This window comes from Apodemus sylvaticus, chromosome 2, assembly GCF_947179515.1.
Source record: "Apodemus sylvaticus chromosome 2, mApoSyl1.1, whole genome shotgun sequence".
In the NCBI taxonomy this organism is placed as follows: domain Eukaryota; kingdom Metazoa; phylum Chordata; class Mammalia; order Rodentia; family Muridae; genus Apodemus; species Apodemus sylvaticus.
The window spans coordinates 9,395,526-9,422,874 of NC_067473.1; the positions used below are offsets into that span (position 1 = coordinate 9,395,526).

General features: G+C 40.4%; 1 protein-coding gene across 2 annotated transcripts in view; it reads right to left on the reverse strand.

The window, feature by feature from the left end:
• The window catches only part of Magi2 (membrane associated guanylate kinase, WW and PDZ domain containing 2), a 1,455,128-nt gene that overhangs the window by 222,640 nt on the left and 1,205,139 nt on the right, over window positions 1-27,349 (reverse strand). For both annotated transcript variants that reach the window (XM_052173111.1, XM_052173110.1), the window contains exon 10: window positions 20,218-20,856. In XM_052173111.1, the coding sequence (XP_052029071.1) occupies window positions 20,218-20,856 (639 nt within the window). The remainder of the gene's footprint in view (window positions 1-20,217; window positions 20,857-27,349) is intronic.

The following is a 27,349-nucleotide window of genomic DNA, read 5'->3' on the forward strand; positions in this document are numbered from 1 at the left end:
GACTGGGCGTCTTTGGCTGCTGAGCAGGCGCGGAGAGGGTGACTTTCCTTCCATCACACCAGCCGTCTGAGAAGTCTCTTGCTTCTGTGCCTTCTTGGCTAGGCAGTTTTTTCAAGGCACAAACCTCAAAAGGGTCCTCAACAGCTTCTCATTAATGTCCACAGTTCAGAGACATTTGTTTCTTATAAGGCTTAGGGGAGCTCTCTGTTGCTAGAGACAGGCAAAGACCTTCTGTTCTTCATAAGATCCCATCACTGAGCCACAGTCAGCCACTTAACAGAGCAAACTGTATGTTGGGATGCACAAGTTTAATTTAAATATGAATCATACAGGAAGTATTTAGAGTCTGGGGATGACTCTGCATATCTGAAACAGGATGCAAAATGACTGACTTCTGAGGCAACAGGCATGGTAGATAAAGTAGGGCATGGTAGTCTACGGTGAGAAGCACACTACTGTTACAGGGTTAACTGGGAAGGTTCAGCCAGCTTTGTCAGCAGCAGGGGAAGACAGGAGGTAACAAGAACTCCTGGTTGTTCCAGGAGTGGATCCAGAACACTCCTTACTGTAGATGCTACGTTCTGAAATTTTAGACAGGATCTTTTTGGATGCGAACATGTCTCCTCAAACAGAATATTTTACCATTTCTGGTTCCTGGGTATTTGATACTGTAAGAATCTTGTCATTATATTAGCTGATGGAAGAAAAATGTCTGAATAATATAAAGTATAGAAATTAAGTCCCGCAGTCTTCAACATAAACTAATTAATAGATTCTTCTTGTTTTGTTTTAATAGGTAATGCTGTAGTACATTTCTGACTCTACAGCTTATTGGAGAGGTAGTGTAACATTTCCCACTGTATGTGATTGGCAGTTGCTTTGAATAAACCCCCAAGTGAGCTAAATTATAATATACTTTCTCATACTTTGTTCTGGAAGGTTCCATAAGCTGTCTCTTCCTTTGATTCTCTTTCTTGTTGGGCATCAAGCAATTCTTCAATGTATCTTTAGGCTGAGAAGAGCTAGTAATTGGACTGGGCTGGCTAATTTGGGTTTAGAAATGAAAGAAATGGTCAGATTTTTTTTCTTGTTTTCAATGCTGAGGATTGAATGTAGGCACTTCTGCTGCTAGACAAGTGCTCTAACACTGGGCTATATTCTCCTCCCATTGATTTTGTGTGAGCTTTATTTCGAAATACAATTCTCAAATCTTCCCCCCCCCCATTATAAAATGACACATTCCTTGGGGACATTGCTGGAAGGCCATTAGTTCATAAGAAAAAAATCTACAAGAATAAAGAGATGGGAAAATGATTCACATATTTGTGAAGCTTTGAACAAAATTTTCAAGGAAACAAGAATTTAATAGTCTTTTCCAACAGCAGCAAAATAAATAATATTTATGAAATACTTATAGATACAGCTGTAGATGTAATATAATATTTCCCATAATGTGCTAAAGGATGATGATATAAAGGGAATTTGTAAGAGTAAAGGGTATACTGGTGGACTTTTATTCGATTTTAGGACTGTATTATAATTAGGCCAACAGCATCATTATATCACAGAAGGACACTAAACTCATGTCTTACAAGGTAGATCAGCAAGGCTGTTTGGAGTAATGCATTGTTGTCTCAACCATACCAGTAGCTGTGCAAACACCTAGCCACCAGAGATAGCTCTCCATGTGGTACATGTGCTTAGGGTACAATGCCTTTGATGGAATATAACAAATTCTGAAGGGTGATAATGACTTTAGCAATGATATCACTTAGTGAAGTTTAATGGAAGACTTGTGCAGAGCATTCATAGGGCTCCCTGGGAGATGTGTCGGATGCTGGGAAAGCGTCTGGGAAGAAACGGTGACACCTGACCTTCATTCACAAGTGAACACAGGAATTTCCCATGAAACACAGAAGGGAACATATTTCAAGTAAGAAGAAGCCATCTGCAACCACACAGAGGTATCAAGTCACAGTTCTTTGTGGCAAGGGCTTGAATTCCATGGAGGCATGAATCTCTAAACTATTTCACTCACTGTTATATTATTATAGCACTTCAAGGGTTCCTGAAACATTGTCTGAATGAGTACTAACCATTTACAGAATGCAGAGGGAACAGTGGTAAGTACAGGGAAAGAGATGGATATATGGACTAGGCAATGGCAGATCTGAGTGAGAAACAGAGAGTCTGGTCTTTGTCCTGTAGAGGAAGTGGAGGAACACAGAGGTTTACTGAGAGAGGATATAAAGTTATAGAAATAGGTAAGATCTCACCTTGGCCCCAGTCATGGGATACAAGAGGCACAAGTAACAAAGGCTATGACTGGTTAGTCAAGTTAAAAGAGAGAAGGATTCATTGCCTAGTCTGTATAGCAGCACAGAACAGGAAGTCATCTACACAAACTTAGTGTACATGAAGTTAAGGGGGTATAATGCTGAGGACGTAGGGGTTATTGGTGAGTAGCAAGCTACTGTTCATATCAGAGAGGAGCATTTCAGCAACAAGATGAACACAGAAACGAAGCAGCAGTAGGTTGAGATGTACAAAGCTGGTAAGACAGTGCAGATGTTAAGTGAAACCTGTGTCTCCAAGAATAACTCTTAGGTGATTCATAAGATAAGGTGGGAGACGTATAGGCACATGCATAGATGATCTTTCAGGGAAGTTGAGATTGAACAGAGAGATCTACTGTTCAGAAGGCAATGCAGAATCAATCAAAGGTTCTTAGAGAATGGGAGAAATCAGACCAACCTCTAGGCTACAGGCAAGATATCCAAAGCAAAGGGTGTTATTGCTTATGATAAACAGGATGCTATGGAGTTGGATACTGAGGGTTGGGGGTACTTCTAGATCAAGGTGAAATTAGTGTCTATGAAAAGAGGACCTTTGGGTTCTTTCTTTGAAAACAGAGTAGAAGCAGAGAGGATGGGATATTTTCTAAAGTGCACGGAAGAAGAGAGGAAAGAAGCAGTCCTTGGGGTGGTGACAAGCCAGATTACCTTCACAAATGTTGATCTTTTAAAGATGCACTCATAGTCAAGAGTATACTATACTCCTTGTATTTAGTTTTCCTTGTGCAGGAGTGTGGGTTTACATACCAAGTAGCAAGTTGGATTTACATGCCAATTAGCAAGCACACATTCAAATAACTTTAACTTGCTGGTACATGTATTTTGGATATTTTTCAACATATGAAAAATTGTACAGCTACAATATAATATTCTACCACAATTTATAGCCATTTCACTGAAATCAATCCATTTATACTTTCCTCAGTGAATTTTATTTGAAATTGTAATTGTAAATGTTACTTTGAAACGACTTTCCCAAGTCTAGCATTAGAAGATACATTAGAAGATACAGTCACATAGAACTATATATTTTTTTTAACTAAAATGCATTATAATGCTCATTAAAACTCACTTTCCTGGAAACATAAAACTGATTTGTCTAATGCACTACAAAATTCTCTATAAATGCATCAACATTGTGAAATAATGCTAATAGGAGGAGAGGTAAAATATATTTTCTTTAAATCAGGGCAATTAGAATAACTTTTACTAATGTGGTATAATAACTCCAATTATTTTCATTTGCATTTTTTGCTGGGATTTTATATTCATTAAAAGTCTGTGGTTTCGTATTCTGTAACATGCAAAATGAACATGACTTAATAGGTTTTATAGCAAGATAATGCAGTAGGTGGTTTCATTCATTTAGTTAACAACCAAGCCTCTTACATGTAAGCACTATGATTCAAAGTATTCATGGCACAATTCTGGAGCATGCTATCTGCAACTCTCTTGTTTGTAATCCACTGCACACAGTCCACTTAAATATCTGCTCGCACAAATAAGCAATAGGCACCCTAGAGGCATGGCCAGCATCATTCCCAAGCTATAACTTACTATAATATCTTGGCAGGGAAATATGTAATCTTTGTTGTTCTTTAAAAGTCTTAGATTTACAGAACCAGAAGAATTTCAGACTTACTTGGAGAATTAGTTACACATTAGTTATTTTAGATTTGACTTTATAGTACTTTCATAAAGCCTTCAGTAAAAGATACTATGAATCTTCTGTACACCTAAAAACAGCTTACACTGATCCAGCATCGTGACATCCACCTTTAATTCCAGCAGGCAGATCTTGGTGAGTTTCAAGCCAGCCGGTGCTGCATAGTGAGATTCTTTCTCAACAAACCCCACTTTACATAAACTCATCAAGCATATTTTATGTGAGTGAATTTGATCATTGACCTGTAGTTTCAGAATTGGGTGAAATCCTCATTGCCTCCTTCTTTTGTTCTGTCTAGCTTTTTTCCTTTTAAATTCCCAATTCTGCTACGGCTGTCACGTCGGGCGAGTGATCTGGACTGGTAGTTTAGAGAAATTAGTATTGGGATTAGAAGAGGTCAGGATACAGGCTTATCACTAGTACCTAGGTAATGACCTAATTTTTGCAACTTTTTTTCTCCAGAGGTCCACAAGAAATGACTGCATGATTAAAACTGAACAAGCTTATAATCCAGATTCATTGATTCTTTGTGTAATTTTCTTTCCGTGTTTTCAATTCCATTACGTTCTACTCTTATTTTTGTAATTTCTTGGTGTTGACTGGGTTTGCATTTGATTTGTTCTTGTTTTCCCACATTTTGACATTGCATCATTAAGCTATTAGAAACCTCCAGGTTTTAGATGACATAGTGTCTACCTTCAATTGTAGGAGCTGGTGCTCCTAACAGCTGAGTGACATGCTTGTATTTTCATGGGACTCTGTAGCAGGGGTTCTGGAACCTTGGCATTCTGAGTCCAGTTAACTGAGTGGGTTTCAGTATCAGACCCAGCAAGCCTGTCTACACTCGCCTGAGGACATCACATGAGAAAGGTTTACAGCCACACAAGCAGCATAACTTGAGGGTTAAATTGCTGGATTCTTATGGTATTAACCTATTAGAGGTAAACTCCATATAAAGAAATTATTTTCTTCCCTACCATCCTCATACTTCAAACAAAACCTGGCATATGTGTGAAATGAACAAGGAGGAAGAAGAAAGACAAATTAGGCAAAGGCTTGGTAGATGAACAGTAAGAGCTGAATTCTGCTAAGGTTGCTTGCTATCAAAGCCTAGGCAAAAGACAATCACCAGAAGAATAGTTCTGTTTAGTTTTGTGCACTCAGCTGCACCTCTTGGCTCACACATGCATCTTCCTGACCTTGTTTTGTGGCTGGCTTTATATTCCTAGTGCAATAAAATAATTCTCAAACTATGCACACAAAGCCCCAAGAGACACATGGTCAATAAGGTAAATGTGCCACTCTTTAGGGAAATTACCTGTTGCAAATTAGGTCTTTTCAAAAGGCAGGCATTTCTGCCTTTGCATTTCCATATGCCTTCTTTAGAGCAATCACACTTATCTTGATGACTTTGAAGAATATAAATCTGCACTTGTAGTTTCTTCAATTAAGATGGCCTCCAACTACCCAATGGAGGAGAGTGTTGAGACTACATCGGTAATTACTGTTGTAGATTATTTTTTGCATGTTGGAATTGCTATCTGTAAATACTCCTAATGCCCATTTTTTCCAGTTATACAGAGAAATGGCCAACAAATACACTTTTAAATGTAAGAATGATTAACTCTACTATTTTACTCGCGGGAGAAGAGTAGAGCAGGGTATTTTTTTGATTAAATAAAAATCACAGATTTTATAGAAATTAAACCTCATGATAAGGGCTTGATTGAAAAGTGACTTGTTCCTAAGAATCTCCTGACAAGCACTGATCCCATCTTCTCCTCACAGGGCCTAAGGGAAGCAAAGTGTGACATATGAGCATATGACCACAGAACAGTTCCTTACTTACACACTAGCACAGGCAGGAATGTTCATTCTTTTAGTGGTGGGCGAAGGGGGCAAAAATAAAGGGAGTCCAGGATAACGACAAAGGGAAAAGGATAATCCCTTTGCCCTTAGGAGCAGGCAAAAATCATAGTATATAAAGATACACACATTATAGTTTGCTCACAAGAGAACAGAACAGTTCTTGAGACTTCTCTCCATGAGTCATAATAATAATAATAATGATAATGATAATGATAAGTTTTAATTTCTTCAACTGACTTTAATGGCCTTATGAATGCAAAGAATGTACCCTATTGTAGAATTTGATTCTAGATAATTTATCTTATTTACTCAGTATTTGACACAATTTTCCTACCTTTTATCTCAGATCAATTTTCCTCATAACGCTGTAAGAACTCTTGTTTCCTCTTACTCAATGCCATGTTATCTCAGTGTACTGGTCTCTCACCTGACTTTTATAGTTGGAGATTCTGGCCCCCAGGGCTTGAGGACCAGGTGTCCCGAATAAGTCCTTCAGGCAGGGTCCTCAACCTCACTGTGCCCCTCCTTCCAGCCAGAAGACCATGCTTCCTGAGCTGTCTCCTAAGTATCATTCCTGATGCTGAGAGTACATATCCTGTGCACCACTTCCAAGGAAAGACATCTCACCCCAGCAGGGACTCCACCCTCATCTCCTGAGGACCCGGAAATCATTAGCACTACTCCCAGGTAGTATCCCAGGACTCTGCTGTGACTCTACTCACACTGTGACTCTGCTCCCACTGCCTGAAGTACTTAAGTCCTGTGCTCCTCCCTTAGGTAGCACTGTCTACTCCTATTAAGAGCCTATCTATTCCTTATGACATAAGGTCTGTCAGCAGAAACTGTACTCTGTGGCAGGGACATTTTAACTCTACAGAAGGTTTTCTCCTGTGCTCAGAAGCTGCATTTAGGTCTATGTGCGTTGGGGCCATTTTCAGTATTCCATTCACACATCAACACTGACCAAGTATTACTCAGCTGGCTCATAGCCTGATGTTGGGGTAGTAATGAGTGATGCAATGTTCACTACCAAGGTGGGGCGGATCCACACTAGCAAACACTAGCAATGGTCTGTCGTCAGATGTTATGCCTGTTACTAAAACACAACATGAGTAACACATTCCCCTCCAGATATTAGCACCCCTTTCACAATATTTCCTCAGAAAAGTAGCTAAGATGGTACAGACACTTAAGATGGTACTAGACAGTGATTTCAAACTAGCAATTGTAAATATATTCAATAATGGCAGAAACCATATGATAACCTATTTGATTCAGAAAAGCCTTTTGACAAAGCCTAACATCCCTTCAGATTAGTCTTGGAGACTATAATGACATGGGGACTTATCTCAACATATAGTAAGTCCATAGCCAGTATCATACTAAATTAAGAAAAACTCCATTGCTAGCAATAACTCCTTTATTCCTTCACTGGCACTGAAATCTACTTCTTCAGGATTCCAGCATACACTGAAGACCAGCTGGGACATTCAGCCTTGTGAATTGAGCAACCACTGGATTCTTGGATGTTCTGTTCACAGACAGTTATTGTTAGATTAGTTGGACTGCAGGCTATAAGTCATTCTAGTGCAAACCCCTTCTCTACATATAGACACTCATTCTATAAGTTATGTTATTCTAGAGAACCCTCAATAATACATGTCCCACTCAGAATATCCCCAACCCCATCTCAGAGTAAATCTAATCAATGAAATGAAAGACTGGCACAGAGAAGACATGACACTGAAGAAAGTACATGAGGAAAATGCCACAGGATGAAAAGACTTCCCACGCTCCTAGATCGGCAGAATTAACACCGGAAAATATTAATTTACAGATAAGATGCAGGTCTCATCAAAAGTCCAACACTCTTTTGTGTTCCAAAACTTTTATCTTCCAATAACCAACAAGTTTATAGAAATTGAAAGAGTAATGTTAAAATTCATGTAAAACCACAAAAGACCCAAGATAAACTAAAGATGACCCTGAAATAAAATAATGTCTAGAAGTATTACCATCTGGGATTGCAAGTTATGCTACGATCTATAGTAATAAAAGACAATATGGTATTGGCATAAAAACAGACACATTAACCAATGGGATAGAATGGAGGAGGCACAGATGAGACCATACTTCTACAGGTACCTCTCTTTTGACAAAGAGGACAGCAAAAATACTTTGGAGAAGATAGCACCTTCAACAAATGGGGCTAGCTGAACTGGATAGCTATAGAAGAATAAAACCAGATCCATATCTTTCACCCTGCACAAAACTCAACTATAAATAGTCAAGGACCAGGACATAAGACCCAGTACCCTAAATCTGTCATAGGACTGTGGAGGCTTGAATATGCTTGGCCCAGGGAGCGGCACCATCAGGAGGCACGGCCTTGTTCAAGAAAATGTCACTGTAGCTGTGGGCTTTGAGGCTCTTAAGCTCTACCAAGTGTGGAAGAGTCTTCTGGCTACCTTCTGATCAATAGGTAAGACTCTCAGCTCCTCCAGCACCACATCTGTCTGGATGCTGCTAAGCTTCCCACCATGAAGAAAATAGACTGAAACTCTCAAAGTGTAAGCCAGCCCTGATTAAATGTTTGGTTTTCCTCACTGGGAAGGACTGGCCCGAGAAACCTGTCACTGAGGAGGTCTCTGTGGGTGACCCTAACTCAGCTCTGGACTCGGAATGAATTATGTCTTTTTGGATTACCAAGATGTTCTTGTAATTTGTGTATTAATGTGTTTTTTTTTTTTCCTTTTTTTCAGGGAGCAAAAAGTCCCGTCTCACTTTCCTTAACCATTTACAAATTAATAAATGGGATACTTAGTGCTGTTAAAAAAACATTTATCTTTATAGGAATTGCCTTGGTTATGGCGGTTCCTCACAGCTATAAAACCCTAAGGAAGACATGGAGAAAGTAGGGAATAGGCTTGAACGCATTGGTTCAGGAAAGGATTTTCTGAACAGGACCCTTAGCATATAAATATAAGCACCCCAAATTCACAAATGAGGCCTTAAAAGCTACTATACATCAAAGGACACTATTATTCAAGTGAAGAAGCAGCATACAGAATGGGGAAAAAATTCTTTCCCTGCTATAATCTGCCTAAGAGAGTTTAGTGTCTAGACTATATAGAACTCAAAAGACCTTAAATAACAAGAAAACAAGCAACTCAATTAGAAACTGAGCCACAGAACTAAACAGAGATTTCTCAAAATAAGAAATTCAAATGGCTGAGAAAATACTAAAAACTAAGAGAACAACAGGTCAATATTCTTAGCCACCAGGGAAATGTAAGTTAAAAATACTTAGAGATTTCTTCTTATCCCAGGCAGAATTGCTAATTTCAACAAAACAAATATAAACAGATGTGGTTACTGTGAAAATCAATGTACAGAATTCTCTTAAAGTTAAAAATAGAGCTGACATCTGACCCAGATGCACCTGGCATGCATGTGTGGGACTCTATGTCCTGCCACAGAGGTGTTTGCGCACTCTTGTCCATTCCTGCTCTGCTCACAACAGCCAGGACATGGAAATGGCCAAGGTATCTACTAACTGATAAATTGATAATGAAAATGTTGTACACTTGTACAATGGAATATTATTTACTTGTTAAGAAAAATAAAAATTTCAGGTAAACCAATGGAACTGGAAATAATCATTTTGTTTGAGGTAAACCCAGATGCAGAGAGACAAACATTATACAGTTTTTTTCTCATCTATGGTTGTTAGCTTTGAATCTTCAAATATTTATGTTTAAGCTGGAGTACCCATAAAAATCAGGCAACCAGTAAAGGGACGTGGTTGGAAGGGGAGGTTTCACAATAGGAGAGATAGAACACAGGTAGTATAAGGGGAGATTTGGAATAATGAATCAGAAAGCCTTAAGTGGGGTCGAGATTAGATGGCAGGGTTATTAGTGGGCAGGGAGATTAGATGAGGAGGGAGGATGGGGTATGGCCACTCCCAGGAAAACCCTTTGGAAAAGGCATATAGATACCGATATAAATGCCAATAGTTTATCAACAGTCGATGAGTCTAATGGGCCCCTCCCCTTGTTTCAAAAATTAGAAGGAAGAAAATTCCACATACACATTATTCTCTACATGTATGATTTTATAACCTTTCTTCAGAGCTCTGTTCGGTGTATGATGTCTCTTGAACACTGCGAATTATTTTTTTGTAAAAGAGAGAAAACATACGTCACCTATGACTGTTCATTACTGTACTGCCAGCCCGGGGATGCCTCCTGGGAGCAGAAAGAAAACTTTGCAGACCTAATTAGCTTCAATTTATGAGACATTCACAGGTTAAATGGGCTCAGTTGTATGTTGGTGTGTGTGATCGCGAAATACAGGGAAGGTTTGACTGCAGCAATCTCCTTGGGTTGCTTTACTCCAGACACCACGCACCAGCCTATGTGGGCCAAGAGGATAATGATTCTCTGTTCCACAGCATGTTTAGTACCAGAAAATGAATAAAGAAATTGGTGAGTCTCTTCTTGAATTGTTGAAAAAGGAAATAATTAGCACACCCAATTAAAAAATAATACTAACAAGAGATAAGAATCCTAGAAGCACTCAGAAAAAAAAATAGAGATTTGGCAAAAATGGAGAGCACTTTATCTGATTTTATCAAAGTATACTTGGAAATATGAATAAAATAGGTATTCTTATAGGATAATATATATTTTTAAAATAGAGCTCAGGAAATACAGAAACTCAGGAAGATTAAATATAGTGGGGGAAAGTGAGGCAGCTGTAAAAGGGGGACACTTCTCTCATCAAACAAAATCAAATCAAAGCGCACCAAAAAGTCCAAAGAACTGGATAATTTCAAAGATGAATCTTCAAAGACTTGGTGCATTTAGTGCTGGTTTAAGTGCTTCATACAAAGGATAAACTAGTGCTTTTTAGACATGGCCAAGTGTGATAGTAAAAGCTGATAAAAAGAACATTACAGATAATTGTCATATGGTAATGCTAATGCAAATATATATGCAAATAAATAGAACTCAGGGGTATATTATAAGGGTACTCTATTTAGACTGAATGTAGCTTTTTCCAGGTTAAAGAGACCATTGGATGCTAGTGACCTCAGGTCATCATGTTTGGTGGTAAGCACCCCTGTCTGCTGGGCCAGCTAGCTGATTCTCAACAATTTCTAAAATAAATTTTGTTTATTTTTTATGTACATTTATGTACATTGGTACCTGCATACACGTCTGTGTGAGTGTCAGATCTTGGAGTTACAGAGAGCTATGAGCTGCCATGTACTTGCTGGGAATCAAACCTGGGTCCTTAGAATGAGCTGTCAGTGCTCTTAACCACTGAGCCATCTCTCCAGCCCCTAAAAAGACTGTTAATGAAATAGGAAGTGAGTGTATTTCCTGAAAGTAGCAAAAAAATACTACTCTAAAAGGAAAAGCTAGTATTTTGTTTAATAGTGTAAAATGTGACTTTCCATTAAACTCATGAATAAAACAGTTTTTTCCATAATTTAAACTGTGTTTTTTTTTTTTAACAAAGTAATGATCTATTTTACTAACTGTAAAAATAAATCAGAAGTATGTAAGCAAGAAAAGAGAAGTTGCTCAGCATGGTGGCACAGACCTATAATTCTAGTACTTGAGAAGCTAAAAAAGGAATAAAGAGTATTTAGGGTCAGTCTTGGCTACAAACACCAACTAAAAACCTCACAAGTATGCTTGTATATGTGTGTGTGTGTGTGTGTGTGTGTATGTGTGTGTTGGAAACAAAGCAAATGAAGACCAAAATTGCTCAAACAATAGTAAGTAACCTGTATTATTTGTGTGGCATGAATGTGTGCTTTCAAAGCCTAGGGAACAGAATGTAAAAGACAGGACTGAAATACAGAAAAATCTTATCCCAAAGAAAATCATGAGAAATCAATAATGAAAACATCCAGGGATGCTTGAAAAAAAGGAAAGAGAACAATTCTAATAAAAACTGCAAGGGAGAATAAACCATCTTGAACAGAATGAAAACAGAAAATGTGGTATTTCAAAATTTATGGAGCTCGGCTAAAGAAATGCTCAGAGTAAATTTATAGCTGGAATGCTCTTATTATAAAGAGAAAAATAGAGTCCCTGGTCTGAGGACATACCTCACCAAGATATAAGGGGAAAGTAAATCAACACAAGGTTGGAAAAATGAGATGGCGAGACCCACAACTAAAAATACTCAAGCAAAACCCACAGGAAAACAGAATCAATCTACCCCAAAGCGATTCTTAAACATTATTCTGTAACAGTGGTTTCCAAATTTATACTAACAAATTTGAATATTTCCATGAATGGTAAAATGCCAAAAAGATGCAAAGATTATCGGAACTAGTTTGAACAGACCTAAGTGAAAAAAAAGTTGTTTTATCAATGTGTAAGAAAGAAAACACACACAAACTCTTTTTGAATAGAAGAGACTGAGCGGGACATTTTCCAGCTCATTTTATAAGGCTACTATTATTCTAACATCAAAGACAAAGGAATACGCAAGAAAAGGGCAAAACATGCTCCATCCATCCCCCAACAAAAATACAAGCAAGCAACCAGTAGTGTTTAAAGAACAACATACCATGGTCAAGTGTTGTAGTGAAATTAGATATCTAAGTCATATTATACCAACTTACTGTATTACCAGACTAAAGTTCTAGAACTCTACAATCATTTCATAGGTACAGAAGAAGAACACAAGAATGCCGAAATCAAATCAAACTAACAACACATGGGACTTCTCTTAACCTGATAAGGGGCATCTAAAATCCCTCTACCTAATATTATACTAAATGGTGCACGACTAATGCTTTCCCCTAAAACAGGTCACAGCAACCCCAAAGGTATCCCTTTGGAAAAATGAGATGGCGAGACCCACAGCCAAAGATACTCAAGCAAAACCCATAGGAAAACAGAATCAATCTACCCCAAAGCGATTCTTAACACTCTTTCTGTAACAGTGGTTTCAAAATTTATACGAATAAATTCAAATACTTCCATGAATGGTAAAATGTCTCTACAGATACAGATAAGACATCTGTTTAGCTTCACGCTTGAAAATTTAGCTAGTTAGATTTTGCCGACAACTTGAAGCTGTCTAGAGTCATCTGGCAGGAGAGGCTCGGATATGCCTGGGGTTGGGGGGTTACCTTGTTAGCTATCTGACGGGGGAGGGCCCAGCCAACTGTGGGTAGCATCATCCTTCTCGAGCTGAGTCTAAGTTGGCCTGCCATTTAGCTGGCAAGTGTCATTTCGGAAGATTCCTGCTCCACTTCTTTGGCTGTGAATTCCCTTGGGTGGAATGCTGTGTGGAGTGGGGGACAGCTGTGTGGAGTGGGAGACAGCTGTGTGGAGTGGGGGACAGCTGTGTGGAGTGGGGGACAGCTGTGTGGAGTGGGGGACAGCTGTGCCTTTAGTACCTGCCTTGGCTTCTCTCAGGGATGGAATGTGATGTACACCTGTGAGCTGAAATAAAACATTTCGTCCCCTAAGCTGTTCAGGGTGTTTTCTCATAGCATAGGAATGAAAATAAAAGTGTGACTCAAGGAAAAGATATCAGGGCCATACAAATGTAGACAAAGGAAAGAAAAACAACCAGCTAGAGAATGTAATTATACAGACCACATTACAGAATGATGAAAATCAGGAATGCTTACATATATTAGCCATAAATAATTTGAAAATGACATTAAGAAAATAGTCATTAAGAGCATTGGCTGCTTTTGAAGACGACCTTGGTTCGATTCCCGGCACCCACATGGCAGATTCCAACCGTACCTGTCTCTAGTACTAGGGCATCTGATGCCCAGTTCTTACCCCCCAGGTACCAAGAATGCACATGGGGCGTGGAAGACACACATGAGAGCAGAACACTCACAACATAAAATAAATCTAAACTAACAAAATAGCGTAGGGAGGGGCCTCAACAAAAGAAGTCCATGGTCTGTACACTGAAGATTTAGGCTTGAACGGCCATCTTATAGTAGCAACAAATTAGGTTCATTCCTACTTATGATTAAATCTGTTTCTCAAGGAGTGGGCTATGCCCCACCTGTAACCTTAACCACGAATAGTTCTGTATTGCCTGGTAATCATGTTTTTGTTTTAAAAGTTGTTTATAACCATCTCACAACCCTATCTTTGGTTCAAAAGATTATATGACCATGTATGACACCTTGTTATGACTGCCTGTTGTGTTTACATTGGATTTTTGAGATAGGTTTTTCCTCTGGATAGTCTTGGCTACACAAAGGTTTGTAGCATGTAAAACCATGCCAGGAAGCTTGGTAAGGTAGAGTAGGTTGAGACCCAGAGACTCCGTGCACACACCTGAGACTTAGGCGACGCCCAGCTCCCTCCCAGACTCCTGACTTGGAGTGCCATGTTCCTCACATAAAACAAACATACCCTAAGGTCACATAGGCCCAAAACAGAGTTCTCCATGCTAATGAGATACCTAGAGGACTGGAGGGCTTAGTCAATAAGCTTCCCTTTCTAGACATTCCTCCCTGCAAAAGGCATTTAATCTCACCCTGAGAACTGTGGTATGGTTTTACGCATCCATTTTCTGCCATGACAATGAACTGTTTAGAACCATGGACTGTCCCTTTTCCGTCAAGATCCTCTGTGGGGAGCCATGGAGAAGGCTACAGAGTTGCAGCCCAGTCTCCTGTAGAAGGCTCCCCTTTGCAGGGCCCCTGTCTATATTCTCTGCTCTTGTGAGACTCCCAGTGGTGCCTGGATAGCCAAGAGCCTGGGACCCATGACCCGGCCACCCTCACAGGCCACCCTCACAGGCCACCCTCACAGGCCACCCTCACAGGCCTGGGACTCTAGAGCCCGCTCTGGCTTTCCCACACTTAGGACTGCTTTCCCACCCTGGAGCAGTGTCTCAGCACTTCCCTACAGCCCTGCCCCTGCCCAGGTGGCAATGTGGTGTAAGTGCAGTCAATCTCCCGGAGTTCTGCCTCCCCAAGAGGCCATGCCCACAGGCAGGAGGGTGGTGGTGGGGGGGATGCGTGTGGGACCCTGAAAGGCTGTCTGTGTTCTTGTTGAGCGAGGCTTAACTTTTGTAGACCCCATAGATTAATTCTGTGAGGGACAGATCCATTGGCCATGCTCCTAGACACTAGGCTTCTGACATAATCCTGTGGCCATCAGTCACCTAGGGCAACGCCCCAAGCCCCTGGTATTCTGGCTGGATTCCACCTCCACAGTCACCTGGCACCAGCCAGGTGTGCTACTCCCCACAGTCACCTGGCACCAGCAAGGGCCTACCCACTATAAAAGGGGCTGCTTTCCTGTCCTCTCTCTCTTCTCTTGCTCGCTCTTGTTCTCTTGCTCTTTTTCTTGCCCCCTTGCTCTCCTCTCTCCATGTGGCCATGGCCAGCCTCTCTTCCCCTCTCCTCCCCTCCCCTCCCTTCTCCTCCCCTTGCTTCCTCTCCCTTTCCCTCCCCTCCCCCCTCTTCCCCTTCCCCTCCCCCCTCCTCCTTCTTCTTCTTCCTCTTCTTCTCCTCTCCTCCTCTTCTTCTCCTTCTCCTTCCTCTTCCTCTCCCTCCCCCCACCTCTCCAATAAACTCCTGAAAACCATGGACTGCCTCTTCTCATCTGGACTCGTCATACTGGAGCAGTGTAGCAGGTTTCCCTCCAATGAGCGGCACCTAACCTCCTGCGGGAAACCCCTCAGTGTTCCAGCCATGGTTACCTACTAAGCCAAGCTTTCAGCAGCCACCAGACCAGACCAAGGACTCTCGCCCACTTGGGAATCAGCCAGAGCCTACCCGGCGCCCCCCTTTTCCCTTCGGTCTTGGGCCAAAGCCCCCAGGGCCCCCAACCCTGTTCTCAGCTCTTCCATGACATCCAATAGCATCTGGGGTATCCAATACTGAGAACCCCAATACTGCACCTTCCCCACCCCCAGGGACTGGGGTCTCGAGGCTTCTCATTACCAGTCGCCCACCCCGTGGCTTGGGGACACATGCAGTCCAATTCCCCGTGTCTGCCTACCCAGTGTCTTGAGCTCTGGTGGGACATGGGTTACTCCCCCCCCCATTCCCCCACACCTGGCACACGCAGATGCGGGCCTACAGTAGTCTTTCTCTGCCCATTTTTGGGGTTAACAGAGTACCAAGTCACAGATGGAACATCTGTATCATACTTTCTGAGTCCCAAGGCCAGGGGACATTTCAAAAGGAGGGATAGAAAGATTTTAAGAATTAGAGGTCGGAGAGGATCCAAGCAAAATAGTATGTTCTGGACAGGACAACTGTTCTCATGACCTCAGCACATACGTTTGCCTACATGAGATCTACACAAAATCAAGCTTGTCAGCATTCTTGGGTGAAAGGGTTAGGGGCTCAGGAGCCTTTGATCCTAACTGAAGAGTTATTGACCGCCTGATGGCTTCTTGAGAGGGAGAGTCAGTTTTCTTTAAGGTATCTAAGGTCAATCATGTTTAGTGTATGGGTAATGCTAATTTGAAGTGGAGGGTTACTAAAAGGTGGAGGGGGAATGAAATTGGGATAGAGAGGAGAGATGGGGAAGGTCTGGGAGAAGTTAGGGAGGGCTCAAGAATACACGGGATCAAAATACACTGGAGGCACATATGAAATTCTAAGCATTTATTAAAACTTGATATTAAAAAGGCCAATTTTAATTTAATACTATCGTCTGTATTTATATGCAAATGAAAGAACAGGAAGAGCCAAAACAATTTTGTGCAGGAGAAAAATTTGGAGGACTCACATTGATTTCAAGATTTAACATAAAGCCACTGTAATCTAGAAAGTGTTGCGTTAACATAAGAATATGCATGCAGACGAGGGGACTGAATAGAGGTTTTGGAAACAAACATCTCTGTGAGTTCATTTTCATCTCAAGAGCCAAGGACAGTCAATAACAAATAATTGGTTTTGTGGTTTTCCTAGCAAACAGTGCTAGAACAGTTGCTTATATTTGTGCAAAAAATAAAATGAAATTAAGTCCACAATACTACATAAGAATTAACTTTAAATTGGTTTAGAGTTAAATATAGGCACTAAAGCTTTAGAATTTCTAGAAGAAAACACAGGAAAAACTTTGTGATCTTAGGTTAAGCAAAGATGCTACAACAAATGACCCATGTTAAACTGAGTCTGGTCCACTTAACTTCAACCAATCTAAACATCCTGTGTTTCTGTTTCAAAGGCACCAAGAAGACAATGGATAGATAAGCCATGGGCAGACCTGAAGGAAGCATTTATAAATCATCTGTCTTAAAACACAGCTCCGATTTGTATATGCATTGAGCTTTTGTAACTTAGAATGACAAACAGGGCTGTGTTAGAGATGCGACAGAGACTCATCTTGCACGCATCAGGCTCAATTCTCAGTACAAAACAAAAAAAGAAAAAGGAAGAAAAAGTGATAAATAGTTCAATATAGAACTGGGAAAATACTTAATGGCATATGTAACTAAAAAGTTTACGAATGTGGATAAACACGTAAAAATGTGAAAAGATGAGAGAAATGTAAATTGAAACCATGAAAAAGTATCTGTAAGTACACTACCAATAAAGTGACTGCACCGAAGATTTATTAAACCAAATGTGAGAAACACTGGGCAGAAACTGGAAGTCTCAGACATTGCTAAGGGAATATAAAAGTTAGCCATTTTGAAAGCCATTTAGACAATTTATTAGCAGCTTAAATGTATATTTAATATAATACAGCAAAACCATTTCTGCCTATCTACTCCCCAAAATGAGAACATCTGCACAAGAAAACAGTTGAATCCAAAAGTTCATAAATATATTATTCATAAATGCCCAGAGATGAAAATGATTCAAATAACCACCCACAGTGAGTAGATTAATAAAAGGTCCACTGAATACTAAAGGGCGGTAAGAGAAACAATCTTTTCATCCATGTCTGTCTGTCAGGTGATTCTCAATAGCATTATGCTAAATAAAGCACTACGGCGTACTGCATGATGTGAGCCATAAAAATATTATTGAAAGGCGACGCTATTGAGAGAAGCAGATTATTGGTTCTTTGCGGCTGACAGTAGGAGAAGAACTGGTGACAAGCTCATCTGAGGGAGCTTGGGGTGATGGATGCTCTAAGAGGGATGTGCTCATTATGCAGCTATGCCATGTTGGAAGAACGCAATGAACTATATACCTGCGGTTGACAAATGGCAAGCATATAAATGATACCACATGGTCCATGTCTAACCAGCTAACTATAGCCTTCTAACCAAGACATTTTAGAGTAAAACACACACATACATGATGCCATTCCGTCCTTATCAGAGTATATGGTTTATATATGTGCCAACCAGTCAGCATACTTAAGCATGCTTGCCTCTACGAAAGAATGGAAGATCAGGTAGCGTAGGAATTACTTTTGGTTGTGTGCTTTCGGAATTAGTTATTAAAAATATCAACTGCCTGAATCATTGCTTTATAATTACAAAGACACTAACAAAGAGGACCATCAACCATGGTCCTGGAATGAGGCCATGGAGCTTCTGAGAAGCCAAAACCAGATAATCAACACGAAGGCCATAGCACAAACACGGTGGTGCGCGCTCCTGCTGCCTTCAGAGGAAAGTGCGTGCTGTAGAATTCCGGTAACCTCCAAATGTTTCTAGCAAGGTCTTCCAGATTCCACAGTTCTGCACTAGGGAGAAAGCAAAGGCTTCACCCACACCCACACAAACAAAGAGTAGCAGACAGAAGTCTCATGACTAGCCGTCTAAGTGAGCGATCAGAGAGGCGGAGGGATCAGAAGGGGGAGCCGGAAGATCGAGATGCCAGCTGAGCGCATGCGCACACACAATAGCCTGCTTCCAGAAAGGCACACATTACAGTAATAGCAAGGATTTCAAAGCATTTTTCCTGATAAGCCACAATTCAAAAGAAGCCATTTTATATATAAAAAAGTGTTTAAATTTCTTTCTGTGAGCCAAACAATGGCTACAATACAGCAATTCTCAGCTATACCACTTAATATTAGAAATATTGTCCAAAATTTGAGTTTTCAATTGAACATTAGCAATATACGTCTGTTTAAATTAGAAACGTTTCTATTAGTCTTAAACAAGCTGTGTAAGAAATCAAAATATGCTGTCAACAGTTAATTACCAAAATCCACGTGCTATTTTATAACAATGCCCAAGAAGGAGAAATGTGTGATTATTTTGTTATCCTATTAATTTTCCCTTGGTAATGGGAACTTGGTACAGTGCTGCTCACAAATGCACAGTATTTGGTGAATCAACAATATAATATTTCCCTGAGGGGAAAAAAAGCTAAAGAAAGGGCCACATAAATCATAAATGGTACTTCTTTCAGCTCTGACTTTTTTTTTTACTTGCATTTAAAAATAAGAGGCTTCCCATGCTGTTTTGAGAGCCGTGAACAGGAGATCACATATGTTTAACCACACAGGATTTTTGTGCATGACTGCCCCCCATGAGTTGGCGTGGCAATGCAACACTGCTGTGACCATCATATAGCTGAGAACCAAGGACTTCAGGTCCCAAGTCCTATGTAGGGATGGAAATCGGGTGTCAGTCTGCACCACGTCCTTTACATCAACAGAGAAGTATGGACGGGCCCTTTGCTCTGCTCCATTCATTTTCTTACAAAAACTAGAGACAAGAGGTCCAGAGGCTCCCAGCGTTCTCTCACGTTCTATCCCACACTCTTCTTGGAGCTCCCAGTCCTGACCTCATTCTATCACTTTCTACCTGGTTCATGGCAGACATAGTTATCCTCAATGGTGGATACTTGTGTCCCACAGTAGTGGGATATTTCCATCCACACTTATTTATTTTATTGGAATCCAGCTCTCAGTGATCCTTATAAGGATTATCAGAACACTTGCATTTGTAGGAGCTGGTTGGCCTCCCCACTGCTGGCCTCGAACCCCCCCCCCCCCCACCACCACCACACACCACACACACACAATTTCTAATATGGTTTCCTTTAGAAAGCAGGCTTCTCAGTAACTCAACAGGCACAGACTGAGATCCACACGACTGACCTTTGTGACAAAACATACCACGTCCATAGCTGGTGCTTATTCTTTACAAATCCATATTGCTATGTCGGTAAGCCCGAAAGCACTACTAACATAGTGTGTAATGTAAAGGGAGCATTGCAAATATTCAGCAATCTGGATCCTAAATTCACATTTGTCTCCCTGCCTCTTTCATCAATTTTTTATTTTTGAGGCATGATTTTATAGAAAACGTCACTTGAACAATAATACTATAAAAATTTCTTCTAATCTAGCCACGCATTATAGTTCCCGTCTGGGCTTATCTTACCTCCTCGATGGATGATTAAAGAAGTCTCGCTTCCAACGGAGCAGTCCTTCAGAATATCCACGACTTCTGTATGGCTCAGGTGCTGTACATTCTGTTGGTTGATCTCAACAATGAGGTCTCCTTCACACAACCCAGGGCAACCCTGAATGTCAAGTATTTGTTTCACCCGCTGTCCCGTGGGGCTGTCGGCAATAGTAAAGCCAAATCCCTGGGCACCTTTCACAATGGTTAAGGTCATAAGTTCAGCTTGAGTGGCTCCGGACGAAGCCATAGACACATTGTCGTCATGGACGGGTGGTGGATACGTGCCATCTAGCTGGCCATCGGCTGGCATGGGGTGCAAAGAGTGAGGCGGCCGGTCTGTAATATCTGGGACTGACTGTGAGGTCCGAGAAATGTATTCCAAATAGGTTTCATAGTTATGTCTTCCGTTGACCATCACCGGAGGTGGCCTCTCCATTATTGCAAGGGGTGGCACCATGCTGTTAGCAGGATCTTCAGGATCAAAGGGCAAAGGGTAGCCACGACACAACACCAAGTTGACACTCTGACCAATAGGAACAGACTGGAAAAGTTTGACAACATCTGCATGAGTGTGTCCAAGGACACAAACTTCATTAATATAGACAATGACATCACCTGCAAAGAAAAAAAAGGAGAGATTGACAACATGAGGTAAGTTCAATTAACATTGACATAGAGAAATGGAATTATTGATGAGAACACTGAAAGAGTTCTCTGCTTCTCAGTAAACAGTGAGAAATCAGTTACAGTAATACTTCAATTCTTGTAGGTGACTCAAGGACACGGAGGTCTGCCAACGGGAGAACAGGCAAATGCTGAAAAAGGTGCTGCTTGGTTATTCTTGAAGCTTGGAAGCAACCCCATAGTCAGGATCAGGAAGGAACAAAGTTAGAAGAATTTGTACATTGAAGAAACATATGTTTTGTTTTTCTTTTCCTTTCCATTTTAGTGTAACTAAAATCAAAGAAATTTCAAACTGTTGAGAAGTTATAGCCATAAATTTCGGATGTTAAGGAAAGCTCTGGTGTTTAAAGGTTTGCGGAGGCACCATGAGAACTGAATGAGAAGGGGAAGAACCTGGCTAGGCGCCGTGTCTGACCGCAGTAAGAGTGCAGGCACCATGGGTGGTGGGGACTGAGGACCCTGCCTGACAGGGAGCTGCTGTGGACCCAGTCTCTTATCGTGGAAAAATTATTTCAGCAACATTTGTTCTCTTTCCCAAGTGAGTTATCACAGGCTTATAGAAGTCTCCTGGTTAGAAGCAGAACTTTATGAACTTAGAAATACTATGAATTACAAATCATTCACTATAAACTATAACTGTTAAAACGATTTCTCCTTTAAATCTAAAAGACACAGTTGTTTGAGGTAATTGTTTTAAGGTTTCTTAAATTATTCATGAATAACAACTTTATTTTTGGAGACTGGTTCTATCATAGGTGGGTATTTTTATCTCCATGAACCATAATACTTGAAAATTGAACTTGAAACTTAAAATTGTGGCTGGTGATGCTGAGGAGTATATGAGGAGGGAAAGCTATGCTCTTGTAGATTGTCAGAGGGCAACTCAATAGACATCTATTTATTTACTGATGGAGTTCTGAACTGCGTAGTACAAGTGACCAAGGATTTCTCTCTCAGATATCCTCATCTACTGAGACAGCAAACACCAAAAATTAAAAAAAAACTAAATACAGTTTTAGGTTTATATATATATATATATATATATATATATGTATATATATATATATCCGATGTACTTATAAATGAGTAGTTATAGGAGGAAGAATTCCTAAGAAAAATGCCCTCAACATTGTTGGTTTGATTAACAGCCATTTTTCCTAAATGTGAAGCAACCAGAAATTCTAACGAAATAGGTAGATTGGTAGAAAGGCTCAACAGATATTGCCAAATGACCCAGGGTAGGCTTACTGTTAGAAAGTTCTGTAGCCTATGTGAGTAAAAGGATGATAGCACACTTCCACCCATTGGAAAGGGTGCATCAAACCCACAACTGAAGGCTAGAGCGGCTCTTCATCCCCTGCTCTTGGGCTTTCTTGCTTGAGGGGAATAGCTGGGAATGCCTAGACATCATTTTAAACTAACTCTATTCATCTCAGAGTCCTAGAAAAAGTGCCAGAGACACACAGGCTATTTTCTCTCCTCCTCTCCCCACTTCCATCCCAACCTCTGGCACTATTTGGTGCTTAAGATTAAGGGCAGGGACTGTCACATGCTAGATAATTGTTCTACTGCTCTGTCACATCTTGCCCTTAATTATAATTCCCCAGATTGCTAGGGTGGACAAGATGTGCTCTTGGGCACATCTCATCTCCTCTTCCGCCCATCCATCCATCCATCCATCCATCCATCCATCCATCCATCCAACCATTCATGATCCATTTATTAATCCATCATCCATCCGTCTAAGATCCATTAATCTATCTATGATCCATCCATCTATCCATCATCTATCCACCTACCCATTATCCATCTATCATCTTTCATCCATCCATCATCCATATATCCACCATCTGTCCATCCACAAACCACTCATCATCCATCCATCCATCCATCCATCCATCCATCCATCCATCCATCCATCCATCCATGTATCATTTACCTACCTACCTATCTTTATTTTGGACCCAACATTTTCTGTGTGTTGACGAGACTGCCTGGTATAGTGTGATGACTTGGGATAGCGAGGCAGAAGACTGAGTTCCAGTCCTGTTATTTACCAGGAATTTGATTTAACGCAAGGATGTGACATATTTCTTTTAAATGATGAAGAAACAACTTATGATTGTCTAGGAAATAACTAATAATTAGATAATACAGGTGACAAGGCTTGTGACTGTACATCTTTATGAAAATATGGTTGCTACTCCTGTAGTTATTTGTCCTAGACAATATCCTTCTGAAAAACTAGGGTGGCCCAATTGAGATATTCTAACCACAGTCATAGACAAATGATTATAGAAGTGATTGATTCTGAGTGAATAAGTAAAAGGCAGGAAGGTGACAGATGCCACTTTACTCTAAGGCTGTCACTAACTTTAAGCACAGTTCACAACCCTCAGTCCTCAGGTACTTAATCTATCTCTCTGTTCTTCTGGTATTCTCCAGGAAAAGGAACTAGTTCTCTTCATGTCTAAAGAACAGTTATGTGGTAATTAACAAGAACTATTTATGGTTCTTTGTAATACTGCCTTTAAATATGCAAAAATAGTTTTTCAAATCACCAAACAAGCAACTGATGAAAAATACTGTAGATTTCTCTTTACTAGGGGAAAAACAAATTTTTGAAGGTAAAAGATGAGAGTTGAGTTATTGAAAAGCTATCTAACTCTTTGACAACATTCGGTTGCCCAGATAATGTATCATATCAAAAACTGCTATAGATGGTGATTCGTGCAAATGTGCTTGTTTAGGTGGAATGGACGAGGCAGGTTATTCATAGACTGTGCTGTATGGATGTCATTTACATGTTGCAAAACAAAATAGAAGCCACCTGGCATGTGTCATGTGTCATCCTACAGTGTTCCAAGCCAATTTCTAAGATAGACTGGATTTAAGAGCACAGGCAGAGGTGGCTAGCTCTAGTGCCAACCTGCTTGCCTGTTTCAGAAGGAGAGTTGTAAAGGAGTCACTTGGTTTCTGAATCTCTCTTTCTTCCTTCATAAGCTGGAAATTAAAATATTGCTTTCATTTCTGCCTTTTCAGGTTTACTGTGAAAATGAGATCTTGCTGTGAGAATGTTTTTACTGAGGAAAGATTCTCCACACAAATATAAGGATGCATTTCTTTGGAAAGCTAAACACATCTTTTCACTGCCTGGAAGGTTACCCATTATATATTCACTTACAGCCTGATTCAAGACAGGCAGTTCTAGGAATATTGACTTAAGGTCAGAGCGATGTGACAGATGAATACAATGACCTCCACTGGTGTGGTCTCACAAAGATCTGATACCCGATCATGAGGTTTTTACGTACAGGTAAGAGAAAAGGGGTTTAAAGCTATTGTTATATATGAAAAAATGTTCTAAAGTAATTTGGTTCTGTCTTAGTCATGGAGATAAATATATATCAGTGGATATTTCCTGGACACCTCATCATTTTAGCAATAAAAGAGAACACTCTTGACGAAGCATTGTTTAAATTAGAGTTATTTTTATGCTGAGTCCCTCTACTCCCACATTCTTTGAGTCACTGTAGACTAAAGAATCTTCCCTTCTTGTGTCTCTCATGTTGCATCTGCTTTCCTTAACTACCTCTGTGGACCCGACTAGAATGATTGAATTCTTGATCAATACTCTTCTCATAGTCTAATCTACGATGTTAAATATACTTGACAGCCATATCTGCCTTATCCTACCCTTTATCTATAGTCTGTTGACCTTATTTCTGTCTTCTATGCCCAGCAGATCACTACTGTGGGAAACCAGTATCATTATACTGCTTATAACTCATACCTTGAAGCTCACTATTCAGGTGGGATCTCCTATCCTCTACCCTCCAGTTTAATGGATACGTTTATCTCAACATGTTCATCTCTTCTACTTCTTCAAGGACGTCTTGTACTATTTGCAATGAAATCTCTGTTACCATATGCTTGTGGCTATAAATCTCAGCCTTAACTATATATCGGTGGTGTTCTGCCTTTTCTAAGCTTTCTGTACTATGTGTAGAATATTATATCAGCACCATGTTGGAAACTCTTTACATGTTAGGTAGATTTTCATTGAATAAAGTGATGGGAATAGAGGAAAACTAGAAAAGATATCAAAACTGAACTCAATACCTCTGAATTAGTGTTTCTATGTTTTTCTTTTAATCAAGTCAGAGATTTTTCAGATAAAAGAAATTTTTTTCATCAACCCTGTCCATCCTACCAATTATATACACTCTGTACGAAACAAGTTAATTCTTCCTCTTACCCAATGCAATTTATTAAAGTGTATTTTCTGGATCTCATTAATTTTAATAGTATTTAAAATATTATTATGGCATAGAATTTGATTCCATTCGGTATCCATTTTCACTGTTTTATAATGATCACAAATACCCACCTAGCACATGTTGACACATCATTTTGGAGCTTATCGACATTGATTTACTTGTCAATGTTCTCATTCACTTTAAAGAAATGTGTTTTCAGTTCAGGAATGTAAGCACCCTGTGGTTGGTGGGGTAGAAGGCTCAGGTGGAGAAGAAACATATGACCCATGCTTGTAGCAGTGGGTACAACACACACGTCGTCCACAGCTGATCACCTCAGCACATGGTCATGTCTGCCCACAAATGGGAAGGGCCAGCACATAAATACTCATGAAAGCAAACTGCTCAGTGCCATGTTCCCTGATGAATTTGTTAAAATGGTTCTATGCCTTTTATTACTCAGAAGTTTTTCATTATACCTAAATCTAATCTCTATTACTCAGAAGTTTTTCCCTTATACCTAAATCTAATCTCTTCAGCTAAAAAAAATTTCCATTTCTATTCTTACAAAGACAGGAACATTATTCTTTTGAAAATAGTTTCTGAAATTCCTATAAAGCCTCTTTAAGATGAAAGTTACAAAATCAGACTTCAGTCTGAGGAGAATTCCATCTTGGCAGTAGATCTTTTCATAATTTTGTTAACTTATTTCGAAGATAAAATTATTGTTCATGCCAATAAATTTGGGTTGAAGAATAAAAACGGGTGCTTAAGTTATAGGAACTATAAAAATATTGTTTGAATATAAAGCATGATAAATGATATTACAAATTAAGATGAGGTGAAACAAACTTTAAACATTAAAATAACTTGTCTTTATAGTGTCTTTTAAATTTTTTTTATTGATTCTTCTCTCATACAATGCACCCCAACTGCAGCTTCCCCCTACATCCCTCCCATATCTCTTCCCCTCTCCCCCAGATCCACTCCCTACCCCCTGAAAGTGTATGCCTTCCAGGGATGTCAGCTGAACTCTGCAAGATATGATACAATAGGACAAAGGATAAACCCTCAGATCAAGGCTGGGCAAGGCAACCCAGGAAGAGGAACAGGGTCCCAAGGGCAATGTGTCCTAAGGTCATGTGTGGCATAATGGAAAATGTAATTGCTTGAAAGTCATGAGGTGTTGATTTTTATGCAGGTATGACAATAACTAGGTTTGGTCCTACTTATTCAGTAACTTTTCGGCAAAGGTTTCCATGTATTTCATTGCTACCACGAGCCAGGCATTGTGCTGTAAACATCAAATCAGATAACCACCGAAGTATTTCTTTTTCATTGAAATTCTAAGGCAGGAGCCTTTGACTCCAGTTCTTAGATTATTCTTAAATCCCCTCCTCCCTCCCTCCCTCCCTCCCTCCCTCCCTCCCTCCCTCCCTCCCTCCCTCCCTTCCTTCCTTCCTTCCTTCCTTCTTTCCTCCTTCCTCCTTCCCTCCCTCTCTCCCTCCTTTCCTCCTCTCCTCCCCCTCTCCCCTCTCCTTTCTTTCCTTACTCCCACCCCTCTGCCATTACACCATTCCCATGTATCCCAGGAATCTCTCACTGCAGGAGTCTCTAGCTGTGCTTCCTGGTGTCACAGTAATAACCAGGGCTGGGGAAGGGAAGGGAAACCATTTTAGTTTATTGGATCACAGGGTCTGCTAATCGCACCTCAAGTTGATTTTGGGGAGTAGACGGGACCTTTCTAATGCTTCTTGATTCTTCTGGTCTGGATTGTCTCAGTTCCCAGGAGACATGAGGTGTGTATAAGTGTGCACACTGAGGGTATCAGTGACAGAGGCTACAGGGCCCCAGACACCATCATGTGTTGGCTTGCTTGTGAACTCGCCGCCAGCCCACGTGTTCAACATACTTTTTCTCATTGTCTTCTGGTGCCTGGTGATTAGTCCAGTACAGACTCTCCAGGGTTATATCCAAGGCGGGTGGTGCATATCCTCATCATGTCTCACCTCTGGCCACGAGTTCTTTGCTGCGTTAGCCTGGACATTGAGCTGCCCCTCCCCCAACACACACAATCCCCCACCCCCAGCCTCTGTGCTCTCTATCCCACATCTGCATTTTAGTATTTGACCACTCACAAACTGATGGCCACTTCCGAGGCCAGC